This window comes from Oncorhynchus nerka, linkage group LG8 (assembly GCF_034236695.1).
Source record: "Oncorhynchus nerka isolate Pitt River linkage group LG8, Oner_Uvic_2.0, whole genome shotgun sequence".
Lineage (NCBI taxonomy): Eukaryota > Metazoa > Chordata > Actinopteri > Salmoniformes > Salmonidae > Oncorhynchus > Oncorhynchus nerka.
In genome coordinates this window covers 7198009-7210137 of record NC_088403.1, presented here as the reverse complement: position 1 = coordinate 7210137, position 12129 = coordinate 7198009, and the positions used below count along the sequence as shown (strand labels likewise).

Genomic DNA, 12129 nt, shown 5'->3' with positions numbered 1-12129 from the left:
AGTAGGCGTTGTGTGAAGAAGCAGTGCGGCTTGCTTGGGTTGTGTTTCGGGAGGACGCACGGCTCCTGACCTTCGCCTCTCCCGAGTCCGTACGGGAGTTATAGCGATAAGACAAGACTGTAACTACCAATTGGATACCACAAAATTGGGGAGAAAAAGGGGTACAAAAGTTTGAGTTTTACTGCTGCTGGTAGTGGGACTAATAGTGGGTTTGATGGTAGTGGGACTAAAAGTGGTTTGATGGTAGTGGGACTAATAGTGGGTTTGCTGGTAGTGGGACTAATAGTGGGTTTTGATGATAGTGGGACTAATAGTGGGTTTTGATGATAGTGGGACTAATAGTGGGTTTGATGGTAGTGGGACTAATAGTGGGTTTGCTGGTAGTGGGACTAATAGTGGGTTTGATGGTAGTGGGACTAATAGTGGGTTTGATGGTAGTGGGACTAATATAGTGGGTTTGATGGTAGTGGGACTAATAGTGGGTTTTGATGATAGTGGGACTAATAGTGGGTTTGATGGTAGTGGGACTAATATAGTGGGTTTGATGGTAGTGGGACTAATAGTGGGTTTTGATGATAGTGGGACTAATAGTGGGTTTGATGGTAGTGGGACTAATAGTGGGTTTGATGGTAGTGGGACTAATAGTGGGTTTGATGGTAGTGGGACTACATTTACATTTACATTTAAGTCATTTAGCAGACGCTCTTATCCAGAGCGACTTAATAGTGGGTTTGATGGTAGTGGGACTAATAGTGGTTTTGATGGTAGTGGGTTTGCTGGTAGTGGGACTAATAGTGGGTTTGATGGTAGTGGGACTAATAGTGGGTTTGGTGGTAGTGGGACTAATAGTGGGTTTGATGGTAGTGGGACTAATAGTGCGTTTGATGGTAGTGGGACTAGTGGGACTAATAGTGGGTTTGATGGTAGTGGGACTAATAGTGGGTGTGATGGTAGTGGGACTAATAGTGGGTGTGATGGTAGTGGGACTAATAGTGGGTTTGATGGTAGTGGGACTAATAGTGGGTTTGATGGTAGTGGGACTAATAGTGGGTTTGATGGTAGTGGGACTAATAGTGGGTTTGATGGTAGTGGGACTAATAGTGGGTTTGATGGTAGTGGGACTAATAGTGGGTTTGATGGTAGTGGGACTAATAGTGGGTTTGATGGTAGTGGGACTAATAGTGGGTTTGATGGTAGTGGGACTAATAGTGGGTTTGATGGTAGTGGGTTTGCTGGTAGTGGGACTAATAGTGGTTTTGCTGGTAGTGGGACTAATAGTGGGTTTGATGGTAGTGGGACTAGTGGGTTTGATGGTAGTGGGACTAGTGGTTTGATGGTAGTGGGACTAATGGTGGGTTTGATGGTAGTGGGACTAATGGTGGGTTTGATGGTAGTGGGACTAATAGTGGTTTAGCTGGTAGTGGGACTAATAGTGGGTCTGATGGTAGTGGGACTAATAGTGGGTGTGATGGTAGTGGGACTAGTGGTTTTGATGGTAGTGGGACTAATAGTGGGTTTGATGGTAGTGGGACTAATAGTGGGTTTGATGGTAGTGGGACTAATAGTGGGTTTGATGGTAGTGGGTTTGATGGTAGTGGGACTAATAGTGGGTTTGATGGTACTGGGACTAATAGTGGGTTTGCTGGTACTGGGACTAATAGTGGTTTTGATGGTAGTGGGACTAATAGTGGGTTTGATGGTAGTGGGACTAATAGTGGGTTTGATGGTAGTGGGACTAATAGTGGGTTTGATGGTAGTGGGACTAATAGTGGGTTTGATGGTAGTGGGACTAATAGTGGGTTTGATGGTAGTGGGACTAATAGTGGGTTTGATGGTAGTGGGACTAATAGTGGGTTTGATGGTAGTGGGACTAATAGTGGGTTTGATGGTAGTGGGACTAATAGTGATGTTTAACTGTAGTATCAGTCGTGAAGGAATCATTCACAATGTCTCTGTGGTAGGTGGGACACCACGTAGACCTGAGCGGCCAACCAGAGCTCAAGACGGTCATCCTGGACGCCTTCTCTTCCTCCTCCGAAGAGGTCAAGTCTGCCGCATCCTACGCCCTGGGATCCATCGCCGTGGGCAACCTGCCGGAATACCTGCCCTTCGTTCTGGGGGAGATCTCGGGACAGCCCAAGAGGCAGTACCTGCTGCTACACTCGCTCAAAGAGATCATCAGGTAGGACAGTCCGGCGGGTTAGAGAGGCATGGAACCCGAAAGGTCGCGGGGTTCAAGTCCCGGGTCGGGTGACTGAACTGGCTAATTGCGCGGGTGTTGCTGTTTTCACCTTGGTGACCAAAATAGCGTCTCTGTCCTGTTCTCTCCAGCTCGGCGTCTGTGACGGGTCTGAAACCCTACGTCGAGGGAGTATGGACCCTGCTGTTGAAGCACTGTGAGTGTGCCGAGGAGGGCACCAGGAACGTGGTAGCAGAATGTCTGGGGAAACTCACCCTCATAGACCCAGAAACCCTGCTGCCCAGGCTTAAAGGATACCTGCTCTCAGGTGAGGAATAGGAACGTTGGTAGCATAATGTCTGGGGAAACTCACCCTCATAGACCCAGAAACCCTGCTGCCCAGGCTTAAAGGATACCTGCTCTCAGGTGAGGAATAGGAACGTTGGTAGCAGAATGTCTGGGGAAACTCACCCTCATAGACCCAGAAACCCTGCTGCCCAGGCTTAAAGGATACCTGCTCTCAGGTGGGGAATAGGAACGTTGGTAGCATAATGTCTGGGGAAACTCACCCTCATAGACCCAGAAACCCTGCTGCCCAGGCTTAAAGGATACCTGCTCTCAGGTGGGGAATAGGAACGTTGGTAGCATAATGTCTGGGGAAACTCACCCTCATAGACCCAGAAACCCTGCTGCCCAGGCTTAAAGGATACCTGCTCTCAGGTGGGGAATAGGAACGCCCTGCTGGTTTTCATTGGCCCGTTTTCATTGGCAAGACCTGATTTAAAAAAAATATATATATATATATATATATATATATACTAATATTTAAATACAGGTGGTTCATTGTGCATGATATGAATCATTTCATGTAAAGAAATATGACCTGGGTATTAGTTTACTATGATATTGCAGGTATGTGATGTGAAATATGAATGTTTTCTGTCTCCAGGATCATCTTATGCCAGAAGCTCAGTGGTGACGGCAGTGAAGTTCACCATCTCAGACCACCCACAGACAATAGACCCTCTCCTGAAAAACTGCATAGGTGTGTCTCATCTCTACTATCTATCCCATCGCTATCTACTGCTAACCTGTCCTCTGACTACTGTTATGGTATCTATACACATAGGTGTGTCTCATCTCTACTATCTATCCCATCGCTATCTACTGCTAACCTGTCCTCTGACTACTGTTATGGTATCTATACACATAGGTGTGTCTCATCTCTACTATCTATCCCATCGCTATCTACTGCTAACCTGTCCTCTTTGACTACTGTTATGGTATCTATACACATAGGTGTGTCTCATCTCTACTATCTATCCCATCGCTATCTACTGCTAACCTGTCCTCTTTGACTACTGTTATGGTATCTATACACATAGGTGTGTCTCATCTCTACTATCTATCCCATCGCTATCTACTGCTAACCTGTCCTCTGACTACTGTTATGGTATCTATACACATAGGTGTGTCTCATCTCTACTATGTCATCTATCCCATCGCTATCTACTGCTAACCTGTCCTCTTTGACTACTGTTATGGTATCTCTATATCTGACTCTTTTTACTGAAACAGACAGACTGGTATGGTATCTATATCTGAATGTTTCTACTGAGACAGGCAGACTGCTATGGTATCTATATCTGAATGTTTCTACTGAAACAGACAGACTGCTATGGTATCTATATCTGAATGTTGTTATGGTATCTATATCTGAATGTTGTTATGGTATCTATATCTGAATGTTGTTATGGTATCTATATATCTGAATGTTGCTATGGTATCTATATATCTGAATGTTGCTATGGTATCTATATATCTGAATGTTGCTATGGTATCTATATATCTGAATGTTGTTATGGTATCTATATCTGAATGTTGTTACGGTATCTATATATCTGAATGTTGTTATGGTATCTATATCTGAATGTTGTTATGGTATCTATATATCTGAATGTTGCTATGGTATCTATATCTGAATGTTGTTACGGTATCTATATATCTGAATGTTGCTATGGTATCTATATATCTGAATGTTGCTATGGTATCTATATCTGAATGTTGTTACGGTATCTATATATCTGAATGTTGCTATGGTATCTATATATCTGAATGTTGCTATGGTATCTATATCTGAATGTTGCTATGGTATCTATATCTGAATGTTGTTATGGTATCTATATCTGAATGTTGTTATGGTATCTATATATCTGAATGTTGCTATGGTATCTATATATCTGAATGTTGTTATGGTATCTATATCTGAATGTTGCTATGGTATCTATATCTGAATGTTGTTATGGTATCTATATATCTGAATGTTGTTATGGTATCTATATATCTGAATGTTGCTATGGTATCTATATATCTGAATGTTGCTATGGTATCTATATATCTGAATGTTGCTATGGTATCTATATCTGAATGTTGTTATGGTATCTATATCTGAATGTTTCTACTGAGACAGGCAGACTGCTATGGTATCTATATCTGAATGTTTCTACTGAGACAGGCAGACTGCTATGGTATCTATATCTGAATGTTTCTACTGAGACAGGCAGACTGCTATGGTATCTATATCTGAATGTTTCTACTGAGACAGGCAGACTGCTATGGTATCTATATCTGAATGTTTCTACTGAGACAGGCAGACTGCTATGGTATCTATATCTGAATGTTTCTACTGAGACAGACTGTTATGGTATCTATATATCTGAATGTTGTTATAGTATCTATATCTGAATGTTGCTATGGTATCTATATCTGAATGTTGTTATGGTATCTATATATCTGAATGTTGCTATGGTATCTATATCTGAATGTTGTTATGGTATCTATATCTGAATGTTTCTACTGAGACAGGCAGACTGTTATGGTATCTATATCTGAATGTTGTTATGGTATCTATATCTGAATGTTGTTATGGTATCTATATCTGAATGTTGTTATGGTATATATATCTGAATGTTGCTATGGTATCTATATCTGAATGTTGTTATGGTATCTAATGACAAACTGACCCTAGCCTCCGGCACAGACTATTACAGCATAAATACAGTGCATTCAGAAAGTGTTCAGACCCCTGGACTTTTTCCACATTTCGTTAAGTTACAGCCTTATTCTAAAATTGATTCAATTGTGTTCCCCCCCCCCCCCTCATCAATCTACACACAATACCCCATAATGACATCACAATACCACCTAACGACATCACAATACCCTATAATGACATCACACTACCCCATAATGACATCACAATACCCCATAATGATAAAGCAAAAACAGGTTTTTAGACATGTTTACAAATGTATAAAAAATAAAAACCGTAAATATAACATTTACATAAGTATTCAGACCCTTTACTCAGAACTTTGTTGAAGTACTTTGGCAACGATTACAGCCTTCAGTCTCCTTGGGTATGACGCTTCAAGCTTGGCATATCTGTATTTGGGGAGTTACTCCCATTCTTCTCTGCAGATCCTCTCAAGCTCTGTTAGGTTGGGTGGGGAGTGTCGATGCACAGCTATTTTCAGGTTTCTTCAGAGATGTTCGATCGGGTTCAAGTCCGGGCTCTGGCTGGGCCACTAAAGAACATTCAGAGACTTGTCCCGAAGCCACTCCTGCATTGTCTTAGCTGTGTACTTACGGTCTTTGTCCTGTTGGAAGGTCAACCTTCCCCCCCAGTCTGAGGTCCTGAGCGCTCTGAAGCAGGTTTTCATCAAGGATCTCTCTGAACTTTGCTCCGTTCATCTTTCCCTCGATCCTGACTAGTCTCCCAGTCCCTGCCGCTGAAAAACAACCCCACAACATGATGCTGCCACCACCATGCTTCACTGTAGGGATGGTGCCAGGTTTCCTCCAGACGTGACGCTTGGCATTCAGGCCAAAGAGTTCAATCTTGGTTTCATCAGACCAGACAAATCTTGTTTCTCATGGTCTGAGAGTCTTTAGGGAAACTCCAAGCGGGCTGTCATGTGCCTTTTACTGAAGAGTGTCTTCCGTCTGACCACTCTACCATAAAGGCCTGATTGGTGGAGCGCTGCAGAGATGGTTGTCCTTCTGAAAAGTTCTCCCATCTCCGCATAGGAACTCTGGAGCTCTGTCAGAGTGACCATCGGGTTCTTGGTCTTCTCCCTGACCAAGGCCCTTCTCCCCCGATTGCTCAGTTGGACCGGGTGGCCAGCTCTAGGAAGAGTCTTGGTGGTTCCAAACTTCTTCCATTTCAGAATGATGGAGAATGCTGCAGAAATAGTACCCTTTCCCAGATCTGTGCCTCGACACAATCGTGTCTCCGGAGCTTTATGGTCAATTCCTTGGACCTCATGGCTTGGTTTTTGCTCTGACATGCACTATCAAATGTAGGACCTTATAAAGACAGGCGTGTACCTTTCCAAATCATGTCCAATCAATTGAATTTACCACAGTTGGACTCCAATCAAGTTGTAGAAACATCTCAAGGATGATCAATGGAAACAGGATGCACCTGAGCTCAATGTCTCTTAGTCTCATAGCAAAGGGTCTGAATACTTATGTAAATAAGGTATTTCTGTTTTTTTATTTGTAATAAATTAGCTAAAATTTGTAAACCTGTTTTCACTTTGCCATGGTGGGGTATTGTGTGTAGATTGATGAGGGGATATCTATTGAATCCATTTTATAATAAGGCTGTAATGTAATAAAATGTGGAACAAGGGGAAGGGGTCTGAATACTTTACTGTACTGGAGACCGAGACGGATGTTTTTACTGAGACAGACTGAGGAAATATAGACGAGAGGAGCTTTTCATTTGACTTGTCGTATACTGATGCTCATTGTAGATGTGAAAGGTTCATTATGACCGACTGTGTTGTTCTGTATTCCAGGTGACTTCTTGAAGACGTTGGAGGACCCGGACCTGAACGTGCGGCGGGTTGCCCTGGTAACCTTCAACTCCGCAGCCCATAATAAGCCCTCTCTCATCAGAGACCTACTGGATACGGTCCTGCCACACCTCTACAACGAGACCAAAGTCCGCAAGGAACTCATCAGAGAGGTACGGGACGAACCAAGCGGATGTTCCTCTCCTCTTCTGCTTCAGTTGTTCATACCTTCTGTCGTTCTTCAACTACTCTTCCCTTGTTTTCTGTTATCTCTAGGTTGACATGGCTTTCATTGGTCCTTCCTTCCTTCCTACCTTTGTCTGTTATCCTTCTGTCATTCTTCATCTACTCTTCCCTAGGTTGACATGGCTTTCGTTGGTGCTTCACCTCACCTTTTTCCTGCTTCCTTCCTTCCTACCTTTGTCTGTTATCCTTCCTTTTTTAAATATATTTTTTTAAAGTTTAACGTTTTATTGACAAAGGATTTACTTGCAATTCTTGTCCTCTGTCGTCGTTCTACCTTTTAGTTGAGTTACTATAGATAAGAGGGTCTTCTCCCCCAGGTTGTTACTTTAGATAAGAGGGTCTTCTCCCCCAGGTTGTTACTTTAGATAAGAGGGTCTTCTCCCCCCAGGTTGAGTTACTTTAGATAAGAGGGTCTTCTCCCCCCAGGTTGAGTTACTTTAGATAAGAGGGTCTTCTAAGAGGGTCCCCAGGTTGTTACTTTAGATAAGAGGGTCTTCTCCCCCAGGTTGTTGCTTTAGATAAGAGGGTCTTCTCCCCCAGGTTGAGTTACTTTAGATAAGAGGGTCTTCTCCCCTCAGGTTGAGTTACTTTAGATAAGAGGGTCTTCTCCCCCCAGGTTGTTACTTTAGATAAGAGGGTCTTCTCCCCCCAGGTTGTTACTTTAGATAAGAGGGTCTTCTCCCCTCAGGTTGAGTTACTTTAGATAAGAGGGTCTTCTCCCCCCAGGTTGTTACTTTAGATAAGAGGGTCTTCTCCCCCCAGGTTGAGATGGGACCCTCTAAACACACAGTGGACGATGGTCTTCTTAATGACCTGTCTTCTTAATGACCTGTCTTCTCCCCCCAGGTTGAGTTACTTTAGATAAGAGGGTCTTCTCCCCCCAGGTTGAGTTACTTTAGATAAGAGGGTCTTCTCCCCCCAGGTTGAGTTACTTTAGATAAGAGGGTCTTCTCCCCCCAGGTTGAGTTACTTTAGATAAGAGGGTCTTCTCCTCCAGGTTGAGTTACTTTAGATAAGAGGGTCTTCTCCTCCAGGTTGAGTTGGGACCCTTTAAACACACACTGGACGATGGTCTTCTTAATGACCTGTCTTCTCCCCCCAGGTTGAGATGGGACCCTTTAAACACACAGTGGACGATGGTCTGGACATAAGGAAGGCAGCGTTTGAGTGCATGTACACACTCCTGGACAGCTGTCTAGACAGACTAGACATCTTTGAGTTCCTCAACCACGTAGAAGACGGACTCAAGGACCATTACGACATCAAGATCCTGAGAGGTATCTGACAGGACTTATGTAGATCTGACAACAGGAGAGAGAGAGTAGTCTTCCTGACAGGACTTCAACAATAGCCTGCCTGGAGAGAGAGGTAGTCTGTATGTAGATCAGACAACAGGAGAGAGAGAGAGAGGTAGTCTGTATGTAGATCAGACAACAGGAGAGAGAGAGAGAGGTAGTCTGTATGTAGATCAGACAACAGGAGGTAGTCTGTATGTAGAGAGAGAGAGAGAGGTAGTCTGTATGTAGATCAGACAACAGATCAGGAGAGAGAGAGAGGTAGTCTGTATGTAGATCAGACAACAGTAGTCTGTATGTAGATCAGAGAGAGAGAGGTAGTCTGTATGTAGATCAGACAACAGGAGAGAGAGAGAGAGGTAGTCTGTATGTAGATCAGACAACAGGAGAGAGAGAGAGAGGTAGTCTGTATGTAGATCAGACAACAGGAGAGAGAGAGAGGTAGTCTGTATGTAGATCAGACAACAGGGAGAGAGAGAGAGGTAGTCTGTATGTAGATCAGACAACAGGAGAGAGAGAGAGAGGTAGTCTGTATGTAGATCAGACAACAGGAGAGAGAGAGAGAGGTAGTCTGTATGTAGATCAGACAGGAGACAGAGAGAGAGAGAGGTAGTCTGTATGTAGATCAGACAACAGAGAGAGAGAGAGGTAGTCTGTATGTAGATCAGACAACAGAGAGAGAGGAGAGAGAGAGGTAGTCTGTATGTAGATCAGACAACAGAGAGAGAGGTAGTCTGTAGTAGATCAGACAACAGGAGAGAGAGAGAGAGTATGTAGATCAGACAACAGGAGAGAGAGAGAGAGGTAGTCTGTATGTAGATCAGACAACAGGAGAGAGAGAGAGAGTAGTCTGTATGTAGATCAGACAACTGATGTAGAGTCTCAGACAACTGTATGTAGATCAGACAACAGGAGAGAGAGAGAGGTAGTCTGTATGTAGATCAGACAACAGGAGAGAGAGAGAGGTAGTCTGTATGTAGATCAGACGACAGGAGAGAGAGAGAGGTAGTCTGTATGTAGATCAGACGACAGGAGAGAGGGAGATCTGTATGTAGATCAGAACAGGAGAGAGGCAGACTGTAGTAATGTAGATCAGACACAGGGCCTGTATGTATTGAGGAGTAGTTGGTTTAGATGGGGAGAGAGAGAGGAAGATAATGGAGGAGAGGTAGTCTGTATGTAGATCAGACAACAGGAGAGAGAGAGAGGTAGTCTGTATGTAGATGTTGTCTTATGTAGATCAGACAGGAGAGAGAGAGAGGTAGTCCTGATGCTGGAGAGAGAGGTCCACTCTGTGTCCCAGTGCTGTGCTACAGAGGCTGGACAGACTGGTGAGTCTGTATGTAGACCAGACAACAGGAGAGAGAGAGACCAGACAGTCTGTCCCTGGTGATCAGACCATTCAGGGACGTAGATTAGAGTAGTCTGTCTGTAGATCACCTACAGAGAGAGAGTCAAGGTAGTCTGTATGTAGATCAGACAACAGGAGAGAGACCCTGTAGTCTGTATGTATCTGTCATGTAGATCAGACGACAGGAGAGAGAGAGAGGTAGTCTGTATGTAGATCAGACGACAGGAGAGAGAGAGAGGTAGTAGATCAGAGAGGAGAGAGAGAGAGGTAGTCTGTATGTAGATCAGACTCTAGTGAGACAGAGAGAGAGAGAGGTAGTCTCTGTAGATCAGACAGGAGAGAGGGAGATCTGTATGATTTAAAGGGCAGACTGTATAATGCATCACAGGGCCTGTATTGTGTGAAGATAATGGGGATGAGTCTCTGTGTGACGTTCCTGATCTCCACTCTGTGTCCCTCTCTGTGTCTCTCTCTCTGTCCCTGTGTGTCTCTCTCTGTTGAGTCTCAATCTACATGTGTCTCTCTCTCTGTGTCTCTCAGATCTCTCTGTGTGTCTCTGTGTGTCTCTCTCTGTGTGTCTCTCTCTCTCTGTGTCTCTCTCTCTCTGTGTGAGAGAGAGGTGTCTGTGTCTCTCTCTCTCTCTCTGTGTCTCTCTCTCTGTGTGTCTCTCTGTCTCTGTGTCTCTCTCTCTCTCTGTGTCTCTCTCTCTCTCTCTGTGTCTCTCTCTCTCTGTGTCTCTCTCTCTCTGTGTGTCTCTCTCTCTGTGTCTCTCTCTCTCTGTGATCTCTCTCTCTCTCTGTGTCTCTCTCTCTCTCTGTGTCTCTCTCTGTAGTCTGTATGTCTCTGTGTCTCTCTCTCTCTGTGTCTCTCTCTCTGTATGTAGATCTCTCTCTCTCTCTGTGTCTCTCTCTCTGTGTGTCTCTCTCTCTCTCTGTGTGTCTCTCTCTCTCTGTGTCTCTCTCTCTCTCTCTGTGTCTCTCTCTCTCTCTGTGTGTCTCTCTCTCTCTCTGTGTGTAGTCTCTCTGTGTCTCTCTCTCTCTGTGTGTCTCTCTCTCTCTCTGTGTCTCTCTCTCTCTCTGTGTGTCTCTCTCTCTCTCTGTCTCTCTCCCCCAGTCTGTCTCCTCTCCCCCAGGTGAAGGCCAACTCAGTGAAGCAGGAGTTTGAGAAGCAGGATGAGTTGAAGCGGTCAGCCATGCGGGCGGTGGTTGCCCTCCTCACCATCCCCGAGGCGGAGAAGAGTCCCCTGATGAGCGAGTTCCAGTCCCAGATCTCCTCCAACCCCGAGCTGGCTGCCATCTTTGAAAACATCCAGAGAGACTCGTCCTCCGCTAACATGGAGTCCATGGACACCAGCTAAACTATGACTCTCCCACAATCCCCCTCTTCTTCCTTTCATTCCCAAAACATGATGCCGCAACAGCAACAAAAAATACCTGGGGGGGGAGGGGCCCTTTTATCAATCGTTCCATGATGCATTGCACTGAATCAGCAACAGTTATAGGAGAAAAGAAAAAATAATTGAACTTTAAAACAAAACAAAATGTAAAACAAAAAATACAAGTAAAAGAAAGTTTCTGTTTAAAGCTTTTAAGCTCATCACCACATTTCTCATTTCTAAAAAAAAAACAACTTTAGAAAAAAAAACCAGGAAATAAATCAGTTTTTGGTTTGTTCCATGGTTCCTTTTTGTTTGTGTCTTCTAATAACTCCTGAATCCCACCGGTACCTCCATGCAGATGTTTGGTTTGTTCCAGAGTTCCTGTTTTGCTGAGATGTCTTCTATATAACTGACTAAATCCCACCGGACCTGATGCAGAGGTTTGTTCCATCGAACCTTTTGGTTTGTGTATCTAGATAACTACATACACAGGTACCTCCATACAGAGACAGGATGATTTGCTGCAGATGTGAAGGGTTAAATCAATAAAATTACAGCATATTGACTTCTATGGTTTCTGGACCGTTACTTTTTTTGAGTTTTTGTTACCATGGTTCTTACCGGATCAGATTGGGTTGAATTGAATGGGGGAGGGGTTTATTTTGTTGTTTTTGTTACCATGGTTCTTACCGGATCAGATTGGGTTGAATTGAATGGGGGAGGGGTTTATTTTGTTGTTTTTGTTACAATGGTTCTTACCAGATCAGATTGGGTTGAATTGAGGGGAGGGGTTTATTTTGTTGTTTTTGTTACCATGG

At 44.0% G+C, this 12129-nt stretch overlaps 1 protein-coding gene across 1 annotated transcript in view; it reads left to right on the top strand.

The window, feature by feature from the left end:
• The window catches only part of cand1 (cullin-associated and neddylation-dissociated 1), a 70491-nt gene extending 58880 nt beyond the window's left edge, over window positions 1–11611 (top strand). The window contains 6 exon segments of the mRNA XM_065022082.1: window positions 1962–2182; window positions 2332–2507; window positions 3129–3224; window positions 7045–7214; window positions 8390–8564; window positions 11025–11611. Of these exon segments, the coding sequence (XP_064878154.1) occupies window positions 1962–2182; window positions 2332–2507; window positions 3129–3224; window positions 7045–7214; window positions 8390–8564; window positions 11025–11290 (1104 nt within the window). The 3' untranslated portion in view covers window positions 11291–11611.
• Window positions 11612–12129: the final 518 nt, after the last annotated feature.